The sequence below is a fragment of the Phascolarctos cinereus genome, unplaced genomic scaffold (assembly GCF_003287225.1).
Source record: "Phascolarctos cinereus isolate Bilbo 61053 unplaced genomic scaffold, phaCin_HiC Scaffold_3;HRSCAF=262, whole genome shotgun sequence".
NCBI lineage: Eukaryota > Metazoa > Chordata > Mammalia > Diprotodontia > Phascolarctidae > Phascolarctos > Phascolarctos cinereus.
Window position 1 is genome coordinate 149,013,204 of NW_027555736.1, and position 25,231 is coordinate 149,038,434.

Genomic DNA, 25,231 nt, shown 5'->3' on the forward strand with positions numbered 1-25,231 from the left:
AGGTAGGAGAGCAACATTCTGATTTTAGCCCTATTACTATGATAGTATGACACAGTGGATAGAGTGCCAGGCCTGGAGTCAGGAAAACTCATCTTCCTGAGTTCAAATCTGGCCTCAGATACTACTTACTAGCTGTATGACCCTGGGCAAGTTACTTAACCCTGTTTGCCTCAGTTTCCTCATCTGTCAAATGAGCTAGAGAAGGAAATGGCAAACCATTCCAGTATCTCTGGCAAGAAAACCCCAAATTGGGTCACAAAGAGTCAGACACGACTGAAAAAACAACATAAAAACTAACAAAGCATGAATCGAGGCAAGTCCTTTTCCCTGGTCTGTTCAATCAAGGATTGGGGTAGATGATCTCTGGGGTCCCTTGAAGTTCCAGATCTTTTATAATGTGGTCTACAATAATTCATTAGATACACAGATACATAAGGAATAAATATTCCATGTCTTAATTGTAAAATGGGAAGGTTAGGAGAGACAATATCTCTGGTCCCTCTCAGCCCAAATATTCTAAGATTCATTTTAATAGAATCACAGAATTAGTTGAAAGGAATTTCAGTGACCACCTAGTCTAACCCACAACTGAATAAGAATCCCCTCTACAACATGGTTAACATGTGGTCATCCATCTTTGCTTGAAGACCTCTAGACCAGATTATGAAGTGAGGAAGTTTCCCCAACCACAAGCCCAAAGCAGCTGCTCTGAGCTTAAGTCTGTGGCTCCCAGTGAGGTCCTCTGGGGCCAAGCAGAACAAATCTCATCCTTCTTCCAAAGGACAGACCTTCATAAGCTTGACAATAATGCTCCCTCCCCATTCTCCCTACACCTCCATCTCAAGTAATCTCTTCTTTAGGCCAAACATTCCTAGTTATCATAACCAATCCTTAAGGCTAGATCTTAAGGCCTTTCACCATTTGGTCACTCTCCAGCTGATCAATGCCGTCTTAAATTATGGTACTCCAAGTGAACACAGAACTCCAAATGATCAGGGCAGAGTCCAGGAGGACTAGTCCTTGACACTGTGCTTTTCAGTGCAACCTAAGATCCCATTAGCTTTGAAAGCTGCCATAGCACATGGATGACTCATTATTGAGCTTGTAGTCCAGAGCTTTCTCAGACTATTGTCTAGCTACCTTTCCCATCCTGTACTTGTGAAATTGATTTTTTAAAAACCCAAATATAAGACTCTACAGCAATCCCTATTAAATTTAATCTTATTAGATTTGGTTCAACTTTCTCTCCTGTGGAGATTTCATTGAATCCTAACTGTCATTCACTATGTAAGATTATCCCTCCCCTAGCTTTGTATCATCTGAACACTGGGTAAGTATGCCATCAAGACCTTTATCCATGTTGTCAATATAAGCAGCCTACGTGGTCAGGACATGCTATTAGAGGAGCTGACCTTGGTGAAGGAAGGCCGCCTCTTTTCAGAGACTTGAAGAAAAGAGAGAATGGCAGGAGTTGGGGAGGAATGTGTGTGTGTGTGTGTGTGTGTGTGTGTGTGTGTGTGTGTGTGTGTACGCGTGTGCATGAGACAGAGACAGAGAGAGAGACAGAAAGAGAGAGAGAGAGAGAGAGAGAGAGAGAGAGAGAGAGAGAGAGAGAGAGAGAGAGAGAGAGAGAGAGAGAAGGATTTGGAGGTTTGCAATAGGGGAAGTGAGGGACCGCACCAAGGAAGGCCTTGACTTTTTAAGTAAAGCCTGTGGCCATGACACAATGGAGTCAACAGGCCCACCCATTCCAGGATCAAACCTAGTCTCATGAGCACTTTGCTATTACCCACTGATCAACTCACTAAGGTCTGGATCCAGGCCACTGGGGTGACAGCATAGCTATTAGCAGGGCACTATTTCTTGATGTCTTGTGTAGTTAACTTCCCCTAACTCCAGGGGCAGAAGGACCCAAGGAGCTCAGGAGTTAAGCCTTCCTCCTCAATTAGGTCTGTGAAGTTTATAACCTGACCAGTCTGTCCTTTATTTCAATTTATCAAGCCTATTAATGTTATTGATTCCTTGGTTCTTTTTAATGGGAACCAAAGAGAAAAATAGAGAGGTAAATATATTAAACACAAAAACTTGCAGAATTTTGAAATAAAATGAAATTATTTTGATTAACTATACCCCTGCTTCCTATGTAGTCAAGAGCTAACCATACAATCTCACCATGAGAGATGTGGCCTATTATTAACGGGACACAACTTCCTTCTAATGCAATAGCACATGACATTCCTTGGAGCACAGAGGGATTGTGCTCCAGACCCCTCCATCGAATCCTCAGTGAGTATGTAGGGGTAGTAAACTTAGCTACACAAGGAAACTGAGGCCCAGAGAATTGAGATAATTTACCTAAGGTCACACAGCATGTTTTGGACAGAGTGAGAACTAGAAACTGGATCTTTTATCCTGCCAGTTCTTTCTGTCTGCCCTGGTCATGGTAAGGGGTTACTGAGCTTCAGTACAAAAGAAAGCCTTCTTCTGTTAACAATTCACATTTATTTCTACAGTGCTTTACAAAGCACTTTGCTGATTCTGTGGATAATGCAAGCCTTGTGTCATTTTACAGAGGAGCAAACAAACTCGAAGAAGTGATGTGAGTGGCCTGACTACACAGCTAGGAGGCAAGATTGGAATCCAAATCTCTTGGTGCCAACATCCTTTTCTCAGCAGAGCGCTGTCTTTCTCACATGGCCAGGCATGGGGAAACAGCAGTAACATGGAAGTCATTGACCCGCCTAATGTTGCCTTGACCAACAGGATTTTGAAATGCCATGAATACATTACCACTCCACCTTGCTGTACCATTTTTTTTTGAGAGGGGAGGGTCTGGACCTGTGATTTCATTAGCATCAGGGACTCCACTGATGTAGACAGGCAGCTCCCTCTCCATCCCTTGTAATTTATCAGTAACAGTAACAGCTTAGACTTGGAGTGCTCATTGCTATGTGCCAGGCACATTGCAATTATTACCTTATTTGATCTTCACAACCACCCTGGGAGGTTGGTGCTATTATTATCCCTATTTTACAGCTGGAGAAACTAAAGCAAACAGTGATTTTTCTTTTCAAGTAACTTACCCAGGGAATAAGTGTCCAAGGCCGGATCTAAACTGCAGTCCTTCTGACTCTAGGCCTGGCACTCTATCCACTGAGCACCCTAGCTGCTTGGGAAACTGAGGAGTAAAGTGGTGTTTGTGGTCAGTTTTTAGGTGCTATGAGGCAGGGCTTCCCTCTGTCCCCATGCCTTGGCACTTGCTAACCTCCACTCCTAGAATGCTCCCCTTCTTCCATACTGCTTTGTAGAGTATCTACTCTCCTTCAGGACGTAGCTCAAGCACTGCCTTCTCCAGGAAGCCTTCCCTGATACCCCAACTGCTAGTGTCTTCTGTCAAATTATCTTGTAGAGTAATTAGTAGCATTTATATAGAAATTTGGGACTTACAAAGTGCTTTACATGTTATGCTATTTTAACCTCACAACAACCCTGTGATGTCTGTGCTATTATCTATCCCCTTTTTCTGAAGAGGAAACTGGGGGTGAATGACTTGCCCAGGGTCACACAACTAGTAAGTGTATATGTCTGTATGTGTATATGTTGTCTCCCCTAACAAAAGGTAAGCACAGATAGGTTGGGAACTGTTACTGTTTCACTTCCAATGTCTTTGTATGCCTAACAGAGTACCTCGAACACAATTAGGTGCTGATTGCCTGACACCCGAACTCAAGTCTTTCTGACTTTAAGGCTGGCTCTTTATCCGCTATATTACATTGTGTTTCAGCTGACTGCTAACTTAAAATGGGAGCTCCTTTGGAACTAACTGTGCCCCCTCTGCCAACTCTCACCCCAGGCCCAGCTTATAATGTTATATATAGCCATGGTTTTGTGTAACCAATTAATGCCATTATCTATTACTACTACTACTACCACCACTACTACCACTACTACTACTACTAAAATTATGGACATTCTTTTAATTGAAGAAAAAGCACTTGCTTTGGCAGCTTGGGGCAAAACGATCAGGACAAAATGTATAAAACCCCTAAGTCCCCAAAAGCACACTCTAGCCTCCCATCACCCTGATAGGGAATAAGAATAACCATTCAAGAGTTCAGGAGAGGATCCCATTGTTTTTTGGCTTGCTAGTCAAAAACAATGGCTGTTTTGACCCAGCTGGACTTCCTGTTACATTTCATATTGGAAAAAATAAGCTTCATTAAATACAAAAAATCCTGCAGAATTCCTCCTGAGGAATAATAGGCTATTTGGAAGGTGTTCATGAACAGCCAGTGGGCCATCAGACTCAAATAAGCCACCCCAAAAAATTGTATAAAAAGATTTATTGAAATTTATCAATGACAAACAGACATAAAACTCAAAAGTTTGGCTCTTCTGGGGGAGGGGAGGAGCTGTTGCAAATGTTCTTTTATACAGATGAAATATTGACTAGGAAATAACAAGTCACTTCTAAAGCGATCCAAAAGAGGGATAGGAAAGAAAAACTGTACATTCACTAGGCAATTGCAGTCATTTCAGACTTCCACTAGGTAAGAAAATACAATTTTGCATTAGTTTTTTCCGTGCTCGGGTGTACTAAAAAAGAAACCCCTACATTACATGCAGTGCTATCTCCTGCACTTCGGTTCATAAAAATTTTCAAAGTATAGAAGCACAAGTGGAAGTCTCTTATTTTTTTCCCCCAAATGCTGGAGTGTCATAATATAATACAAAACCAAGCAGTATACACCTTGTTTTTGTCCCTTCTTTTAAAAGGGTTGGGAAAAAAATGTTGTTTCTTTAAATTACATTTGTCAAATTAATTTCCCGTAGAACTCAGAGGACTTGAGAACCCTTGGACACCTTCCAAATGTCTGCGATTTTCAGCATTCTGGCGCCTCCCCTAGTCAATACAATGGGGACGGCTTAGTCTTCTCAAAGAACAGAACCCAGCATGGGATTTGGGGAGTGAGGAGGGGAAAGAGAGAGAAAGAGAGAGACATGATTGTGGAGGGGCCAGGAAAATACCTCTTCAAACCCAGACCACACCCCCCCCTCCAAAAAAAACCCAACCCCACCATCAAACCACTCCCTTGGTTGCTATTTACAAACCACACACATGATTCCGATCCTCCAAAGAGGTACAGGGGCAGCCCAGGCTGAAAGTGGTAAGTCACTCAGGAACAAGAAACAAGACATCACCTGCTCAGTGTAGCGGCCTCCCCCTGCTGTGGTGGGTGGGTGGGTGATCATGCCTGTGCCATCCAGAGTAGCACCTATAATATGGCTGGTATTCCATACGCACCCCCGGTCCTGATGGGACAAGCCCAAGCCCAGATGCTGCCCATCTGGGGAAATGTCACCCACCAATATTTGTAAAATGTGAGGATGCCAACACTCTCTACTCCCAGAATAAGAAACAGATAGAACCACTTGGTTTATACTTGCATTTACGGGGACTAAACCAGACACAAAGAAAAAGTAGGAAAAAAAAATTTAAGAGCGGCAGTAAAAATAGTACTTTATTCCACCCCTTCCCACCCCCCACCCAATCCACTTTTCCCCTCTCATTCCCACAGCAACATTACAATCAGAAAAAAATAAGTTTTGGGGGGGTGGGGTTGGGGGGGGATATGGGTAAAAACAGTCAAATCACAATAGGAATTTTTCAAAATAGGTTATTCCATTTAGTCATCTTCATCTCCCCCGTCTTCAGGTTCTCGTTTTCTCTTTTGTCCCTTTTCTTCTTCTAAAAGAGGAAAAAAGGGTGGGGTGGGGTGGGGGGGAAAGCATGATCCAGGTTATATGCATGCCCTGTCTCTTTTTACAGAATACAGTCACTGAGAAAGGAGCTAGATGAGGTACACCCCAGCACATGTTCAACTATTCCCAACCTGGTCTGTTTCAAACCCAAAAAACCAAACATATACATTCTGCAAAGCAGGAGAGACAACCAGAGTCTTTGGACAGAGACTATATCTGGCTCATCCTGGGCCCCATCACATCTCGTGGAGGAGGAGAATATACTTGGAGATCTACGTGCAAAGGTAGTGACTACCTGGCCATCTCTGTTCCCAATGAAAATAAAATGGCTGACTTACCACCAACTTCATCTTCATCTTCTTCATCATCTACTTCCCCATCATTGTAACCTTCTTCATCCTCCTGTAAGAATGAAAGGACAGAACATCAAAAATGTTAAAGCCTGTCAGGGGAGGCCTCATAGTCTAGGGAAGGTTTGTTGTAGAATAGTTGCTTTCCTTGATACTGAATTCAAAAGGTTAAGGATACATCCCTCAAATGCCACCAAGTTCCGTTAATAAACTATTTAAAGGTCTATCTTGTAAGAATTTTTCTAAATCATACTAGAACCCATGTCTCTCTATACTACTTCTTAGGGACATGAGTTCTATAAACTAACTTATGGAGTATCACAGTCTTAGAGCTTCAAGGGCCCCTGAGATCATCTGATCTATCCTTCATCTTGTAAAGACATAGGCATTGAAGTCCAGAAAGATAAACTGAGTCACAGAGCTAAGAAGGGCCAGAACTTGAACCAGAATCTGGATCTCCTGTCTTCTAATTCAATGCTTTCTTCTATTGCCCTCTTATCTGAGCTAAGCTTCTTTCTTTGAAGGGGCAGGACCTTGTTCTGGCCTGCCAGGATTTGATAAATAAGTAAAATAAGTATGTATTTATAGGTTTTGTTTGTTTAATCATGGGAAGAGAAACAAGAAGGATGAAAGGAACTTAGCACTCCACCACCCCGTGGGACTCATTTCTACATATCCTGGGATGCTGACGGTGAGGACCAATGGCCAAGCTGATATCTATTTTATCCCAAGCAAGAGAACCTCTTTTCACTTTTAATGGACTTTACTTTACATTCCTCCTGAAAAAAAAAATCAGTTAGAAATGGAATCTCTGCATATAGAAACTTGTCTTCAATATACTGAAGGGAGCCCACTTGTATAAAGAAGCCCTGGGATTTTTTTTTAATAAAGAAAAACATTTCTTTGTCAAGAGATCTGTAAAAGAAATTAGGTAGTGGGTCTAATGTTAGCAGCAGAAACACCAGGCTGGGAGTTAGGACATTGGGGTTCGTCTGGTAGTTGGGCTAGTTCTATCTGGACCCAATGGCTAGTGTTAGTACCTTTAGCCAGCACTTTACCTCTTCTGGGACTCAGCTTCCTTATCTGCAAAACTGGATGCTCTCTTTTCAGATCTAACATTCTCTGACTATATCATATTAAATTAGCAGCTGGCAGGGTGCAGTTGGGGAGAGAGCAATGGGCTTGGTGTCAGAAAGGCCTGAGTTCAAATCCCATCCCAGCCACTTCCTGTGTGGTCCTTAACAAGTCAATCAACCTCTCTGAGCCTCAAAAGTTCCTCATCTGGAATCCTCTGGAAACCTTTCCAGCTCAAAATCTGTGCTCAGCACAGAACCTCTGGATGAGAGCTTCAATCCTCCCACCCCACTGTGGCCTTCAGCTGCCTTACCTCTTCTTCTCCACTCACGTCCTCCTCTTCTCCTTCCTCTTCCTCATCATCATCTTCTTCGTCTTCCACTACCTGGGCATCTTTGTCATACTCCTCCTCTGCACAATCAGAGCCAGAATCAAAGTGATTAGCCAGTCCCTTCCTCTTCCATATGTGCTCTAGAGACTACTAGGACCCGAGTTGTTAGAATGTATAACCAACAATAATAGCAGTATTTGCACTAATGTTTCCACATCATCCTCCTACCTCTGACTGCTTTCTATCTGCATCCTCTGGCTTTAGGGGGAAACAAAACAAAGAAAGATCTATAATAATAATGTTGTTAAATAGTATATGAAAAACCTTGTAATCTAAAAGTTTTGTAGCCATAAAGAACAAAATATTTCTTATTTGGTCATTGGAAAAGTCAAAAGCCCTTAGAATGAAACAAAATGGAGACTTGACCATATTCAAATTGCTACCTTCATGGGTGCAACGATTCACAGGACCTAGAAAGATCTGAGACAACTTCCCTGCCAAAGCAAATATGATGGTTTGAGTTAAAAAGGAAAATAAAATAAATATTTTGTCTGAAATATTCAGATGATTGCCTCAATTCTCTACTTCCCTTTGGCAGCAAAAACCCCACCAAAGGCTGCAAGACTGACACAGATCTTGAAGCCAATGTGAAATATAGGGGAAAACCAGGAGGTGGAGTTTCTTTCTCTCTCATCTCTCTAGAGGGTTCTGTAAAGGAAGACAGCTGTTTCCCCAAATTTACTTCACTCTGGCTTTTGAGTACACCTTGGCTGGCTGTTGCCTTTACTGCCAAAGTCCTCTGCACCCCGGGCACCTGGGTAATCCTTTAGTTCCCTTGGCCACAGCTGCCAGGAGAATTCAGGTGATCTTTCTGCCCCCACACCTAGAGAAGTGAAGACATCATCTGCCTCAGGTGATCAGGGAGAGCACAGCGCCAATCCTCCCCCACAGCTAAAGAGGTAAAGTCAGCAGAAGGGGACACTAACCCTTAACTGAACTGACTATGGAGGGTAGGGGAAGGGCACTCTCACTTCCCATGTTAACCTCCTTTGCCCAGTTTCCCTGCAGACAGGATGGTTAAACCCTGGGCCAGACTACACTGAGGCCCAGGAGAATTTCCTTCCCTGGGGCAAGGAGAACTTTGGGAAAAGACAGAAATCAAAGGAACAGGGATTATTCCGGTTATATTGCTTTCATCTTGGATTTGGTGAATTAGGACCCTTTGAGAGGCTTTGTGGTTGAAGCCACACCCTTTCTATTCATGACTATGAAGTCACCTGGGTTAAGGGTTGCTCACTCTCCTACAGGATACTATGGGATATGGAATTTCTTTCCCAGTAAGGCTTTTGGAAAGAGGATAGATAGGCACCCCACACTCTCAGGTGTCTGGGAGAAGAAGGATGAGCTCAGTGACTTTCTGGAGAGCACAGCAAGCCCTCTTGCATTTGTTTACCTGTTCCTGGCTTATTCTCTGAAACGAAGAAGCAAAGAACAGCAGAGGCCCAAGAGCCTGAGTGTCAAGGTCAAAGGCACCTGCAACTATATCAGCTCTCTGTGAGTTACATACCGTCCTCATCTTCCTCGTCATCTTCAAGTCCCTCCACATACCCCTCAGCATCTGAGTCAGGGGCCTCCTCCTCATCCCGGTCATAGCCATCAAGGTATGTGAGTTGAGGGAGGAGTTTGAACACATTTTCTCTGTAGTCATTCAAGTTAGTTACCTCACAATTAAAAAGATCTAAGCTCTTGAGGTTTTCTAACTTTTTCTGAAAGTAAAAAGCAAACAAACAATGAATCAATGATATGAGGGGATTAGAATTCAAAATGAGGAAAGTCAAAGAAGTAAATATTGGGCTCAGAAACAATTAACAAATATGTATTGTCTCTACTGTGGAATAAGCATGGTCAACAATACAAAATGTAGATGCACCATGCATGGTCTCTGCCCTCATGGACCTTAGAAGTTTATTAGAAGGCTAACCACCCTTAATTATATATAGCATATAATATTACGTGATATGAGAATTACTATATGAGGTCTGAGGGGAAAGAGTGTTTAGATGGGATAGAATGGGGAGAGTGAGGGCAGGCTTCTTTGAGATGGGCTCTAAATGACAAAGTGAAAGGACATTCTAGGTATAGAAACTGCTGAGAGAGAGAGAGAGAGAGTGTGTGTGTGTGTGTGTGTGTGTGTGAGAGAGAGAGAGAGAGAGAGAGAGAGAGAGAGAGAGAGAGAGAGAAAGAGAGAGAGAGGAGAAAGGGTAGGAAAGGGGAGTAGAGGGCAGCTGAGGGAAGAAGGGAGGAAAGGAGAGGAGAGAGCAGGAAAAGGTAGGAGAGGTGAGGGCAGCAGAGGGGAAGAGAAGGGAGGAGAGAAGAGGGAAGGAAAAGAGAGGAGTGGGGAGGGCACAGTGCAATTTGAGTAGAGTGCAGATGACATGAAGGAGAGTTATCAGAAATAAGGCTTGGAAAGATATGATGGCCACCAGATTGTGGAAGGCCTTCTGAATACCAGAAAAGGGGAACTAGAATTTTCTTCAAGAGGAAATAGGGAGCCATTGAAGACTGTTTTCTAGCCGGAGTGACAACTGAATCTGTGAATAAGGAAATATATTTTTAGCAACTTTGTTAAGGATGGATTAGAGAGGAGAGAAACTAGAGGTGGGATCTGCAGGGAGGCTTTTAAAAATAGCCTAAGTGGGTGGCGATGAAGGCAAGATCTATCCACTAACCCCTTGAAAGCAAAATTAATCTAGCAACCACATTAACCCCATGTGGGCTAAAAGGCTTCCCTAAGACAGAAGTGCTATATCTGTGCAGGCCTTTTAATGATTACAACCAATTCTCAGTTCTCTAGGGGCTCTCCAAAATGTGTCCCTTCTCTTTCCTGTAGCCCAAATTGTGGCCACATGTCCCCACCTCCAGTAGAGGAGTGCCAAAGGGACAGTCTAGAGTTTTGTCCGGAGGTGTTAATTTGTTTCCGTTCAGGATTTAGATGTGTGAGGTTTAGGAGCTTTTTCTGACAAAACTTCTGGTCCTCAAATTCTGCTATCACTTGGTTCAAGTAAAACTGGCCCATCTGCTCACTCATAAAAGTCAAGAAGAAAAAAGTAAACTTTGCTACACCCCAATCAGAATAGCTCTCTGGTTCCCAGGCAAGTTTAGTTTAAAAAAAAATTTGTGTTGTATAGTGCCTTTTATTTTCTCAAAGTCCTTTCATATGTAATGCATCTCATTTTAAATTCCCAAGAACCATGAGGCAGGCAAGGTTCTTGTGTCTCCATTTGACAGATAAGAAAATGAAGCCTTCCTCTGAGAAGCAAAGTGAGAGGTCCAGAGTTACACGGCTAGTTAAGCGCTGAGCTAGAACCCAGGCCTCTTGGTTTCCCAATCCCGTGCTCTTCTTCTAAAATAGCCCACATTTTGAATGAACAGAACAGGGAAGGGAAGCAAGAAGGAAAACACAGAAGGTGGCAGAAATTAAGGACGTGACTGCCACAAGTGGATATGACTAACTAATAGCATGGCTTAACACCTAGCAACAGAGGACAGAGTCTGGGGGTGGGCCTTCATGGCCCGATGTCTCCAACCCACCAAAAGCAGGTTTCTACCACCTAGTGGCCCAGTTTAGAAAACACATCATGCTTGATCTCCTTAGTGAGCTAGTCTTCCCATGGTATTTTCAGTGGCTCACACAGTCTGGGTATTTAAGATGGCCAATAATCACTGAGCCACAAGCAGTTCACAGGGACCCTATTCAATCAAGAAACAACTACTATAAACTGCCTACTAGTACCAGGCACTATGCTAGGTGAGGGGCATACAAAAACGAACATACAAAGCGTTCCACAATCTCTACTTACAGAGAGCACACACTGCCCACAGATCCAAGGATTTCTCCAAAATCCTTTTCCAGCTCTAATCCTATGATGCTGGTCTGATCCTATGCTTATCTTCTTCCTACCAAAGCTGTTCCTATTCCAGGTGGCAATCAGAATGAACTACCTCAGAAGGTGATGAATTCCTCAATCACCTGATACCTTTAGACAGAGAGTAGATGAGGTTTTCTCATCATCTAGTAGAAATGATTGGGAGACGAGGGCTTAGGTTTCTGTTTTAGAGATCCTTCTGCTGTAATGATTTGTATTCTTCTGATGTGATTGAAGAAGCAAAGGTGGTGCCTGCTCACCTGTACTGGTACCCCCACTGCAGAGTAGGAGAAACTGAGGCTCAAGCAAATTTGCCACATGGAACCAGTTCGGTCCCTCTCAGATACAGCTCAAAACAAATACCTTCTTTGTGTTTTACTTCACCTAGCCCCCACATTCCAGGGCTGCAGAAGTGCTTTCTAATCACCCCAATCTAGATGATATTGGGCTCTCATCCCAGGAATGCAAAAATAGTAAATTCATTCACAGGGGCTGGGATTTGCAAGATCTATAAGGAAAAGGTTTGATAACTAAATTGACAACATGGACAAGATTACAGGGGGAAAGCTCAGCTGTTTCAGAACAGACTACTTAAGTATCCTGAGGCACTTCAGAAACACTCATTTACATTCCAACAGATGTGTTAATCTAATCGGGAATCATTCTGCTTTCATTAAAGCAGGTCCCCTCAGGATCTCAACCAGGTAACACTTTGTTAACCTAATTCTAGTTACTAGCTTTCCCACCAATTACTAAGCCACTTAAAGTGATAAAGAGCATTTTAAAATACATATTTAAGATTCAGACTTGCTCTCCTTTGCAACTAATGTGAATTTGTGAGGTCTGGCCAGGTTTGCAGCCTTCAGAGTCACATCAAGTCAGATGCATATCTAGGAAAAAGAAATGGGAACCCTTTTCACTTGGGTCCCCTTTCCCCGTGAGGCTACAAAAACTGTAAATCTAAGCTGTCCCAGCAGATTCATGTCCAAAAGGACACCTGGTTAGAACCTAGAAGCTAATTCCTGAATGCCAGAGAGGGAGCTAAAAGATCACCTGGTTTAACTTCTCCATTTTACAGATGAGAAAAATTAGGCACAAAGAGGTTCCTCAAGTTCCTAGAACATATCAGGGTGGCGTAGAGGAAACTGTGTTAGGAGCTGGAGGGCCTGAGTGTTAGCCCTTAGGTCTGCCTCTGGTTTGGGACTTAATTTCTTCTCTGTGAAATGGGGATGACAGATCTTACCTGTCAATCACGTTGTGATCTGGTGATGATGATAACGTGAGAATGTGTGTGAAAGCACTTTGGAAATGATAAAATGTGACACCAAGTGTAAAGATTATTGTTATTCTCCATTAGGGTTTTGGTTTTTGTTCTGGGGATGAGGGGCTTCCCATACTAACTACTCACCAGCGGGTCTATTGTGCTGAGGTCTTTTATTGTGTTTCCACTTAGATTTAGATGTGTGAGGTTTGGGCACTTTTCTGCCAATACTTCCAGTCCTCCGGAGATTCTGTTATCACTTAGTTCAAGCTAAAAAAGGCAGGGAAACAAGAAAAAAGCCACCACTTCACATTAGCACACCCAACTGAAAACAACCAAGTTCCACCTCCCTTCTCAGTCCCCACGCTCCCCACAGAAAAAAGCAAGGCTACTAGTCACAGGAAATTATCCGGCAAGTTGGAGCAGACATCTGGCACTTAACCACTTAACTTCAATTACTCTCCTCAAATATAAAATAATAACTCCCCACCTCCACACAGCAACACACATTCCAATTACTCTTATTTACCTTCTTAAGTTTATTTAACTTTGGTAAGTTTGCAACTGAGGAGAGGCCTACGTTGATTGTACTCAAGAACTCCAGTTCTTCAAATTCATCTGTGAGGCCTTCAATTTTACCATCATATGACCGACAGTTGTCCAGGATAAGCTCTTTCACCTGTATGGAGAAAACACCTTCATGAGGAAAAGTGGGGGTGGGGGGTTGGGGAGGGAGAGAGGAAGCCTCATTGCCAACCTGAACAATGGGAACTGAACAGGAGTGGGGGGGGGGTCGGGGAGGAGTAGGAAGCCTTCTGTAATTACACCATGGGTAGACTTTTCCAGTTTTGGGCGTCACGTTGCTGACGACACGAAGATAGTGTTACAAAACATGGTCTTTCTCCCTTGGGTCTGGAAACATTAGGGAATGGTGGAGGGAGGGAGTGGAATAGGGAGAGGGTATGAGGGGAGGAGAGGGAGCCAATTTGCTTGCTGAATTTAGGAGCTTACCTCATGGCAAAAGCCTCAGAGGAAATACAGGCGTACAGACCCAACTTACTGAAGACAGTGCTGGCTACTTGTGATAATTGCCACATTCCAATCCACCAGCCAAGGGCTCTCAAATTGCCATTAAAAAAATAACACACACACACAAGACACAGCCCGAAAGCCGCCTGACTTGATGCCACCTGCCAGCATTTGCCTCGGCAACAAGATGGTTAGGAAACCTTCCATGCCCGAGAAGCAGCATCCCACTGGATTTCTCCCTCCGATGGCCACTCATCTCGAGTCACTGCCTTGATTTTTCATTTTTCTTCCCTCTTTGGGGTCAGCCATCCAGCTCACTTTACATTCACCATTGTTTCTCCTTCCCCTATGCTTACTGCATGTACCCACAGTCTCAACGTTCCTCATCACCAGCTGAAACTTCACCTTTCTTTAGCGTTCCCAAACACCTGGACTTTGCCTGCCCCTCCCCCCTTCTCTCTCCTTTTCCCTCTCCCCCTCCCCTTTCCTCCTGAAAACTCACTCCCATTATGGTTATTGCCACCATAATTTCCATCATGTCAGGATAATGGAGGTAGCTGCCTTGTGGCAGAAACAACAACAACCCACTGGATTTGAAGTCACAGGAGCAGGGTTCAAATCCTCAACTTGCCATTTACTGCCTGGGTGACCTTAGGGGAGTCAATCTCCCTGTGCCTCAGTTTCCTCATCTGTAAAATGAGCATACTGATACAGGCAGTGCTACACTTGGAGGAATGCTGAAATGATGGACACAAGGTATTTTGTAAACAAATAGGCAAACATACTATTATCCTCATCACATTATCAGATTAGGGATAGAAGCTAGTAGAGGACAACAGAGCTTCAAAGTACCTCAGAGGTCATCTAGTGTCCTCATCTGAAGGAGAAGGAAACCCAGGCAGAGAGAAGGGGCAGTGGCTGGTTCAAGGTCACACAACTGGACCGGCAAAGCTAGGGCTAGAACCCAGGTCCTGATCCCAATCAGCTCTTCACTACCCAGGGTTTGGGATTTCAGTTTTTGTCTTTGTTGCTTCTGTATGGGCTGTTTTTTGAGGGGTAAAAGGAAGGATGAACAAGGGCAGAGATAATAGAAAATCACAAACTCAGGGCCCGCCCTCAGCAAATTGCCAACTCAGCAGTTTGTCTTCGAAGTCTCTGGTTTCCTTCTTCACGGTCTTCCCCCCCCCCCAGCCTACCCCCAACACAACACATCAATGCCCTTATGCTCTTTCTTCCAGCAAACCAGAGCTTTCATTCCTACCAAGGAGTAAATAATTTATAACAGCTTAAAGGGGAATTTTGCACTTTAAGAGGAATCAAAACTTTAGCCTAAAAGAATGAAGCAGAAATGTGAGATTCTGAGGAGAGGATAGCAGGGGGGAGAGGGGGAAAGGGGGACATGGAGAAAGCTTTCCAAGAGTCTGTGAAATCCCATTTTGCTTTAAGGCAGAAATGGCCCAAGAAAGGCCTGGGCAAACTCCACAAACACTGTGAATTGTTCTCACAGTGATCCATTCTTGTTTGTAAAGAAGTTTGGTTTGCTTAGATACAGAGATTCAGTGTCCTCACCCCTGCCCCCACTGCAAAGCAGAAAACTAGATTCCTCTGACGGTGTGAGAAAAGGAAAGAGAGGAGAGGTGACAAACAGAGCAGACATATGGCCTGCCCCAACACCCCAGCCAGCAAATACAGCACAAAGGGTGGGTGCTGCCTGCACAACAGTGCTAGATTTGGGAGCACTGGCAAAATACTAGCCTTCTGTTTGCTTTCCTCCTCCTCAGCCCCAGGGGCTGCTTCCCCACTGTGGTCCACTGGACCCATTCCCAGAGTACCTCATTTCCACTGTAGGTAGCCTGGTAAAAAGGGCCATATCCTCCAGACTGCTGCTACCTCTCTCAAATGGAGGAGGGGGGAAGTCTGCAAGATGAAGTCACCGGCAACTTTAATTTTCATGGTCACGTCCATTGTACAGATGGAGAAGTAAAAAACTGGCCCTGGCCCAAGGTCTCTCTCCCAAGTTTCTCCCAGGAGGCAGTGGATGGAAAAGGTAAAGTTCAGTTAAGTTTTCCAAGGTTATTTGTTAAACAAACTGCCCTCCCGAGTAAATGGTGATAAACCTCAATTCCCAGGAACAGCTAATTCCTCTTTGCCCTTAGGTCTGGGATCTCCCAACTTGTTGAAAGGGAAGGATGACACTGGTCAGAGTCTAGGTGGGGAAACAACTAGGGCATATGGGACCAAGGAGCAGAACTCCCAACTCTAGGATATTTTAGATAAAACACCCAGTAAACACAATAGTATAGATGTTTCCCCTCAAATCAGGACATAAGAAAGAGCCTTGAGAGATGGAGCTGCTGTTTCTATATCTCACCCTCTTCCCTCAACTCTTAGCTCAGTCAGCCCCTTGCCCAGAGCAGTAATTCAATGTTTGTTGAATTGAATTAAAAACAGTAATAAATGATTTCTCTTTACTCCCTTACCTCATAAACAATACTTGTTACTAAAGAATATGGGATTACTATGTAACTACAGTATATAGTGAGGGCAGCTAGGTAGTGCAGTGGATAGAGGGTAGGCCTGGAGTTGGGAAGACTCATCTTCACAAGACAGCATCTTACATACAAACATTCATACATACATACAGCAACATACATCTTCATATATACATAATAACATTTAACAGCTGTGTGACCCTGGGCAAGTCACTTAACCCTGTTTGTCTCAGTTTCTTCATCTGTAAAATGAGCCGGAGAAGGAAATGACAAACCATTCCAGTATCTTTGCCAAGAAAACCCCAAATGGGGTCACCAAGAATTGGACATGACTGAAACTACTCAACAACAACCACCACAACCACAACTAGTACATCGTAACTAGAAGTTACTGTGGGATTTAAGATTGGGTGTGAGGAGACCATGACACAGGATCATTGATCATAGGGTCCTAGTTTTATGGCTAGATAGGATCACAGAGGTCAATGAGGCCAACTCCTTCCTTTTACAAATACAAGAAATGTCAGGGTTAAGAGTTGGATCCATAGAATTTTTTTTTCTTTTGGGAGGGACCTCATCAACCACTTAATTCAATCTGTACCTGAAAAGGAATCCTCAGTGTTGTAACATGCCCAGACAGTTGTTAGCTAGCCTCTGTTGGAAGACCTGTAAAAAGGGGAACCTTAACTACTTCTTTCTCCTCCTCTAGGAACCTATTCCACTTCTGGAGAGTTTTTTTTGGGGGGGGAGGTAATAGGGGTCACACAGCTAGTAAGTGTCAGGCTGGTCCTCCTGACTCCAGGGCCAGTGCTCTATCCAATGCACCATCTAGCTGCCCCAACTCCTCTTATTTTAGTACAGCCTAGAATCACACTAGCTTTTTTGTCCATCACATTACAATTTCTTGTTGATGTCCTGTCCTTTCCCATCTAAAAGGTCACTCTTTTTTGGCTAAGAAAACAAAAGCAGAGTAAGAATTGAGCAGCTCTCTTTTCTCTGTCGTCAGTTATCACTGTCCCATCCACCCATCCTCCTTCCTACAATCCAATGATCTTTCCACACTATCTCCCATTTCTGATCTTTAAAAAAAAAGTCCCTTTTATTAAATATCCTTATAATGGGGCTTGGTCATCTTTGTTAATCTTTTATCCCTTACATGGCTCTTGGAATTTTTAAAATTCCACCAGAGGGGTAAAAGGTAGGAATCTACCTCTTACCTTCCCCCTAACTTCAAAACAAAGACTATCTGTAATTCAGAAAGCACTATGCCTAATAAAACACTCCCTTTTCAAGCATTTCAGATACAAAGCCTTTCCTGAAGTACAGTGTGAATTTGGCTCTCCTTTTCACTGCCTTCTCCTCTACAGAATCAGAGACTACTTGAGTTGGAAGGGACCTAGGACAAGGTCAGCTAGGCCAACCCAAATCTAAAATATGAATCCCCCTCCACAACACCTCCAAAGGATCACCTAGCCGTTGTCACTCCCTAATCCTCAATTCAATTCAGTACATATTTATTCAGCATTTACTCTAATTAAGGCACTCGGCTAAGGATATACAGGGAAAATTGAACCAATCCCTAACTTCAAGGAGCTTATGATTCTCCTGAGCAGGCGGCTGAACAGGGTGAAGGGGGCAAAGGAGAGACTAGCTAAAGTGTTCTAGGGATATTTAGGGGAGAGGACACTTACAGGTTTGGGGAGATCATGGATGACTTCAAGGAAGAGGCGCTGCCTCAGTTGAACTTCAGAGGAGAGAGAGATTCTGAAAACTGGAGATGAGAAGGGGCTGCTTTCCAGGCATGGGGGAAAGCTTGTATTTATAAATGCACAGCAGTGGGAGATAGTACAATGAGTTGAGGAAACAGCTAATAGTCCAGTTTGACTGCAATGTGCAATGCAATAGAAAATGAAAGCCAAATCAGGGCAAGACTGTGGAGGGCATTAAATGCCAGGCTCAAGAGTCTATATTGTACCTTAGAGCCAACAGGAAGCTACTGAAGACTTTTTGAGCAGGACAGTGAAATGGTCAGGCTAGACTTGTGCAATATAAAGATTTTTTTTGACACCTCTGTCCAGCAGAATACTTGGCACATAATAAGCCCTTGATAAATGCTTGATTGGAAGAAGAGGCCTATACAGGAGGGGGAAGGGAAGAGGAAGAATTCCATTGAGTCTGAGGCATAATGGGGCATTAGCTGTTTCAGCAACTAGGTAAAAGACCAGGAATATATCAAAGAAGCCTTGGTCTAGGTTAAAATACTACCTCTGCTATTTAGGGGAAAGGACTAAGCATTTCTATAATATCTGTTACATGCCAGGCACAGTGCTAAGTATTTTAAACTCATCTGATCCTCACAACAACCCTCGGAGGTAGGCACTGTTATTATCCCCATTTTATAGATGAGGAAACCAAGGCAAACAAGTTGAGTGACTTGTCCAGGGTCACACAGCCAGAAAGTGGCTGAGGCCATATTTAAACTCAGGTTAAGTGCTCCAGCCACTATATTACCTGGCTGATCCCCATTTTATAACTGAAGGAACAGAGGTGAAGTGGCTTGCCCAGGGTCACACACCTAGGAAGTATGTCTGAGGCTGGATTTGAACTCATATTTTCCTAACTCCAGGCCCAGCACTCTGTGCACTATGGCACCACCTAGCTGCTGTGTGACCCTGACTAAGTCTTCCTTTCTGTGAGCTTTAGTTTCTCATCTGCAGCATGGAAGATGGTAGGCTAAATGATCTCTAAGGTATAGACTTTGATCTGTCCTAGCACAATGTAAAGTGGGTGCTTAATACAAATTTGCTAAAATGATGGTTTTTTTCTTTTATTAAGAAATTAACCTACCTGTAATTTCTATTTTTACAGATAAAAAAGCAAAAATGCCTCTTCCATATGACCTTTCAAATAACTGAAAACAGTAATCATATGCCCCTCCCCACACCTTAGTATTGTCTTCCCCAGGCTAAATATCCCCAGTTTCTTTGAGTGATCTTTATATTGTACGATGTTTAGTCCCCCTATCAATCTTGTTACTATCCAGGTGGTCAACAGTCCTTTCTAAAATGTGACACTCAGTCCTGGGAACAATATGTTAAATGTAGTTTGGCCAGAAGAGAGAGTATAGTAGAATTCCCTCATTGCCATCACTCTGGACTTTTATACTCTTATTAATGAAGTTTTTTGTCTGCCATATCATACTACTGACTTCAAACCATCCTTTAAAAATGCCTGATTCTCTTTCCAAGATCAACTGCCTGGCCATGTCTTCCTCATCAGAGTGTAAGCTCCTTGAGGGAAGGGACTCTGTGTGTGTGTGTGTGTGTGTGTTTCTGTGTTTCTCTTTCTATCCCTGGCACTTAGCACAGTGCCTGGCACAGAGCAAACACTAAATGCTTCTAGGCCACCTGACTTAAGGAGCTGAGTTTTCTTCTAAGTGCCAAACCTTACACTTATCCCTGTGACACCTCATCTTGTCAGGAGCCTCTCATTGTTCCAGCCTGTCAAGGCCTTTTCTGATCCTGACTCTCTCATCCAATACATTAGCTATGCCTCCCAGCTCTCTATGTTATCTGCCAATGTATAAGCATGCTATCTCAGGGAAGAGTCAAGGAGGGCGGTCTCTGGGGAGGATGGGTGGGGAAACAGACTTTACCACAATGTACCATGGTTTATACCCTGGGAGAGGATCTCCTGCCCCACTGCTGTTTCTGAGGGTGTGGGGTGACTAAGGATTTATGGCTGTGAGCTTCTGGTCTCAGCATATGTTGGAAGGCAACCTGCTTTGTCTGGCAATAACCCTCTCCTACAATCACCAGGCTGTATTAGGCTCAGCCTATCTTCTGTAGGGAGGAAGGCATGCTGAGAGCCAGAAACGATTTGTGTATGGATAATATGTGCAGTATACTTCCTCAGCAGCAAATCAGGTATTATTGACGGATTCCAAAAACTTGTGTGACTATTCTACTTAGGAGAAGAAGGGGGACCTGTCAGTAAGAAAGGGGAAATGAAACAGCAGCTCCTGTGTACCTCAGTATGTATATACACATAAACACACAAACACAGAGCTAGCTTTAGACTCACTTCTACCTATATGTGGTATAAATGGCACCAGACTTCGAGTCAGAAAGACCTGCATTCAAATCCCACTTAATGACTTTGTGACCCCAGGAAAGTCATTTAACCACCCTGGGCCTGAGTTTCTTATCTGTAAAATCCAGCTCTAACCTGTGTCCTGACCTCCAGTCTCACATCTTCAATCATCTACCAGACAATGTGAAATGGATGTCCTTTAGATATCTTAAACCAAGCATATCCAAAACTAAGCTTATTATCTTTCCCCCCAAAACCGACTCCCTTTTCTAACTTTTAAAATCACATCCTTCCAGTCACCTAGGCTGCATCCTTGACTCTTGCTCTACCTCCATGTGCAATCTGATGCCAAGTCTTGTCAATTCTACCTTTGCTACATCTTTCATATATACTCCATTCTCTTATCTGACATGGCCACCACCCTGGTACCAGCCCTTATCACCTCAAACCTGAGCTGTTGCAATAGCTTCCTGGCTGGTCTGCCTGCCTCAAGTCTCTCTATACTTCAGTCAAAATGATCTTTCTAAAGCACAGGTCTGACCAAATCACTCCCTATTCAATAAATTTCAGTGGCTCCCTATTGCCTTCAAGATCAAATATCAAATACTCTGTTTAGCTTTTAAAGTCTTCTATAACCTGGCCCCTTCCTCTCCCATCTCTCCAGTCTTCTTACATCTTACTCCCCTTCCTTGCTATTCCTTGCACATGGTGTTCTATCTCACCAGTCTACTCATATTTACTGACTGTCCTCCATGCTTAGAATTCTCTCTCCTCATCTCCATTTGTTGGCTTACCTAACTCCCTTCAGGTTCTTGCTAAAATCCACCTTTCTACAAGAAGCCTTTCCTGATCCTCTTTAATACTAGTGTCTTCCCTCTGTGATTATCTCCAAAATAATACATGTGCAGATATGTCACATGCACGTCTATTTGCATGCATATACACATCCATATTGTTTGTACTTAGTCTCCATGTTGTTTCCCCATTATACTGTGAGCTGCTTGAGAGCAGGAGCTGTTTTTTGCCTTTTTTTGTATCCCTAGTGCTTAGCACATGGCCTGGCACATAGCAGGTGAGTAATAAATGCTCCTTGACTAGACTTGACTTGATTGGACCCAATGGCTCTTTCAGCTCTAACCCAATGATCCCTGTTACAATCTTACTCAATTGTATTCTAATGGACTGCCAATCATTCCTTTTCCTGACTATAACCTGCCCTTCTCATCTCTTTTCATTCTCCCTTCCAAATATAACTATCAGGTACCCCTCACCTAACTGCATCCTCTCTGGGTTATGCCTCGAACAAATGATATACCAAATCACAATATCCATTCCCAATTGAGGTCCCCCTTGGCTGGGTGTAAATTCAGTGAATGCTTGAAAAAAAAGATTATGCCAAAATGAGGTAATGGTTTGAGAAGGAAAGGGGGATGGATTCGTGAGGACAACCTTCCCTTTCCCAGGCATATACATTCCACCTGAAAATTCCCTAGTGGGAAAGACGGTCATTCTTGAACTCACTATGATGGCAGTTGGGACAGCTGAGGCTACAATGATGCCCAGCTCATGTCCGTCTGTCTTTCTGCATTTCCTTCCTGGATGTCGTTACATCATCGTGCATCGGGTGGAGGTGTGGGAGTGGAGGGGGAGGTGGAATGTATGTCTCTGGGGAAGCCAGCATCACCAAAGAACCCCTTCTCCTGTGATGCACTGGGCTCCTCAGCACAGAAGGCCCCCAAAAGAACAAGGAAATGTGCTATTATGGTTGGGATGGCAACCTGATTTCAGAGTCAGCAGCAGCACATTGTTAGGTGCCTGGCATATAGACTCTGCTTGTGCAACCCCTCCTTTCCCCCACAGGCAATCTCTTATTCATAGACACCTAAGGCTAAAAAAAAGGAGTCATCAAGTTCATCCTGCTGCTTCCATACCTAGCCATGTTCCACCATTTTCTTTACAGGCCTCCAAGGAAGGAGGCTTGGTAAGTCTCCCTTGGTGAGAATGGGAATGTATTATTCTGCCTCACAAGCCTAACTTCCAATTCACTTCATTCTATCCTATGTTCCATGGGGTTATAACTTCAAATTACCCAATACAAAAAGGATACTATCTCTTTTACATCTAGTGTATGTGTCCTGCCTTTAAAAAAAAAAAAGTCCTTTTCCCCTGCCAAATGCTGGGTGTGATCTAAGTGCCAAGTTAAAATTAAACTGAAAATTTGTACTTTGGATTTAAACTACATGTTCCTCATTTTGGGACACCCCCCCCCAACAAACTAAAAATATCATCAGTATGTGGTTATATTCCTCTTTCCAACAACTAGAGTTACTCAGGTTGTAAAAACTATTTTTTTCTATCTTAAAAAAACAAACAAAAACCTAAGACCAAATTCCTAGGTTTTATTCTTCAAGTATCAACTTGAAAAACATTTTTTAGAAGCAAATTCTTCAAAGTTTAGGCATTACCAATGAGGAGGATCAATACATTGGAAAATTCTGAAGAAATGGAATGAATCTAGGAGTGACTGTGCTGAGCAACAGTGAGCTCCAGACTCCCCTTTACAGGCTGCCTAGCTTTCACCAGGCAAATAAAATAAAAGCATATCAGAAACTTGCCATCAACAAAAGAGAAATCTACCATTGCAAACACTGAGTTTAACACCAAATATGCCTATTATTACTCTAAGGAATGCCATTAAGCTTCTATGAATAAAGGTAAAGAGTATAAGATATGAAGTAGAAGCCTCAAAGCTCCAACTTTACATAAAACCCTGAGCAAATCACTTAATGTATCTGGGCCTCAGTTTCCTCATCTGTAAAATTGGCAGTGGGAGAAGGAGTGGAAAGATTGGCTTTAGAATGATCTCTGAGGTCCCCTGCCAGTTCTTTGATTCCTGACACTTGGTCTAATTTTTCCTTTAAATTCTTCTACCTTCCTCTCCAGTCCCTCTGGACCATAGGATTTAGAGCTAGGAGGGAACCTTATAAGTTATCTAGCTAGTCTTCCACTTCCACTCTTTCTACTTAATTGCCTCTCTAAAATACCTAAGTGTCTAGGTAACTGATTTTGAGTTTTTAGCTACTACGTCTCCTGGTGGGCAGTGACTGTTTCTTTCATGGGCACATAGTATTGGGTATCCTACTGTTCCCATCTGACATGGCCCTCAGGCCTATGCACCCATTACTTATTACTGCCATTTGCCTGGTGGCCCTTAATGGAATTGTACAGGCACCACCTCCTCCACAAAGCCTCCCCTGATCTCCCTTCTCAGAAGTACCTACCTTTATACATCAAATTCTTACAGTACTTTCTTTGGCTCTCTGAACTATCAGTCACACTGCACCCTGTCCTAAAGTTGTGTGTGTATACAGGATCACAGATTTCATTTCAGAGTTAGAAGAGAATTTAGAAATTGAGTCTGAACGTCTTCCCACTTCATTCGAACAAAGAAAATGAGGCCCAGAGAGCCTATGATTTGTTCTAGATTACACAAATAATAAACTCAGAGTCAGGCTCCGAGGCCAGGTTTTTTTTGACTCCAAAGTCACCATCCTACTACTATAGGGTAGCAAGTGGATAATGTGCCACATTTGGAGTCAGGAAGATCTGAGTTCAAATTCTGCCTCAGACATTTCCTAGCTGGGTGACCTTGAAACAGTCACTTAACTGCTGGTGTGTCTCAGTTTCCTCATCTGTAAAATGGGGGTAATAATAGCATCTACCTCCCAGGATTGTTGTGAAGACCAAATGAGATAATTGTAAAGTGTTTAGTACAGTGCTCAGCCCTATATAAATAAGTGCTACATAAATGTTACACACATACATATAACCAAAAATCTCAAAATGCATACCTTCCCCCATTTGAAGGACATTAGGGCAGAGACTATCTTTTTGCATCTATAGAACTCACCACAGTGCTTTACATTAGAAGCTTAGTTTTTTTTAGAAGAAAAACTAATAGTAGGTGATCAATAAATCATTATGGAGTACAATCCAACTCTCCCCAAAACTATGTAGTAGGATCACAAAATCATAGAAATGGCAGGGACTCAAGAGATTATCTAGCTTAAGCCTCCCCCATTTTACAGAGGAAGAAATGAAGGATCACAGAAGTAAAATGTCTTAGTCAAAGTAACAGAGCTAGTTGGTAGAACTGGGACCAGAATATTCAGTTTCCTGGTCCAGTAGTTGTGTTACAGGATATAATTTAAAAAAATTAAATCTTTATTTGTCCATACTTCTGTGTGTGTGTGTGTGTGTGTGTGTGTGTGCGTGTGTGTATACACATAGACTGGCTCTTCCTATCTCATCTAGGCTCTAAATGCAATATTGGCCTGATCTCAATACTGACTAGTACAGGAGCTTTAACCAGCTCATTTTTTTCCAACCAGAACTGGTTCACCCCTCCTCAAGCAGCCTACTGGCCCTCTGCTCCTGGGTGCTCACCATAGTGACACTAGACTTAGTTTGGACATCCAATCGGTTTTAGCCCTCCTGAAGCTCAAAACTCCCAAACTCCAGTGATCTTCAGGCTTCCCAGTAGGACATGTTAATTTAAGCACTTACAAGTATTCACCCCCTTTAAATCTCAGCTAGGACCAGAGGCTTAGATCATGAAAAACAAAACAAAACCAAAAGTATAAGAGAAAAAAAAAGACCTTTCTGAATTTCCAAACTGTTTTTGTTTTGTATAACAGAACATAGGCAAACCAATGAAGACACAGGGAGGATATACTGGGTGACGACATCCCTTATTACTTTAAGGAGCCATCTGAATTCAGGATGAGGCTACGCCTTGTGCTGCCGTAATTAAGCTGTCCATCACCGCCCTAGTTTAATAGGCTAATCCCAAATGGGGAGGGGAAGAGGAAGGGAGGGGGGAATAGAAGAGGGAGATTGTCAGAAGTTAATGT

At 43.1% G+C, this 25,231-nt stretch overlaps 1 protein-coding gene across 1 annotated transcript in view; it reads right to left on the reverse strand.

The window, feature by feature from the left end:
- Positions 1–4,328: 4,328 nt before the first annotated feature.
- ANP32A (acidic nuclear phosphoprotein 32 family member A) overlaps positions 4,329–25,231 on the reverse strand; it is a 49,635-nt gene continuing 28,732 nt past the window's right edge. The window contains exons 2-7 of the mRNA XM_020982345.2: positions 13,235–13,384; positions 12,853–12,975; positions 9,086–9,284; positions 7,501–7,598; positions 6,102–6,165; positions 4,329–5,749 (exon numbers count right to left, since the gene is read on the reverse strand). Coding sequence (XP_020838004.1) covers positions 5,688–5,749; positions 6,102–6,165; positions 7,501–7,598; positions 9,086–9,284; positions 12,853–12,975; positions 13,235–13,384 — 696 coding nt within the window. The 3' untranslated portion in view covers positions 4,329–5,687. The remainder of the gene's footprint in view (positions 5,750–6,101; positions 6,166–7,500; positions 7,599–9,085; positions 9,285–12,852; positions 12,976–13,234; positions 13,385–25,231) is intronic.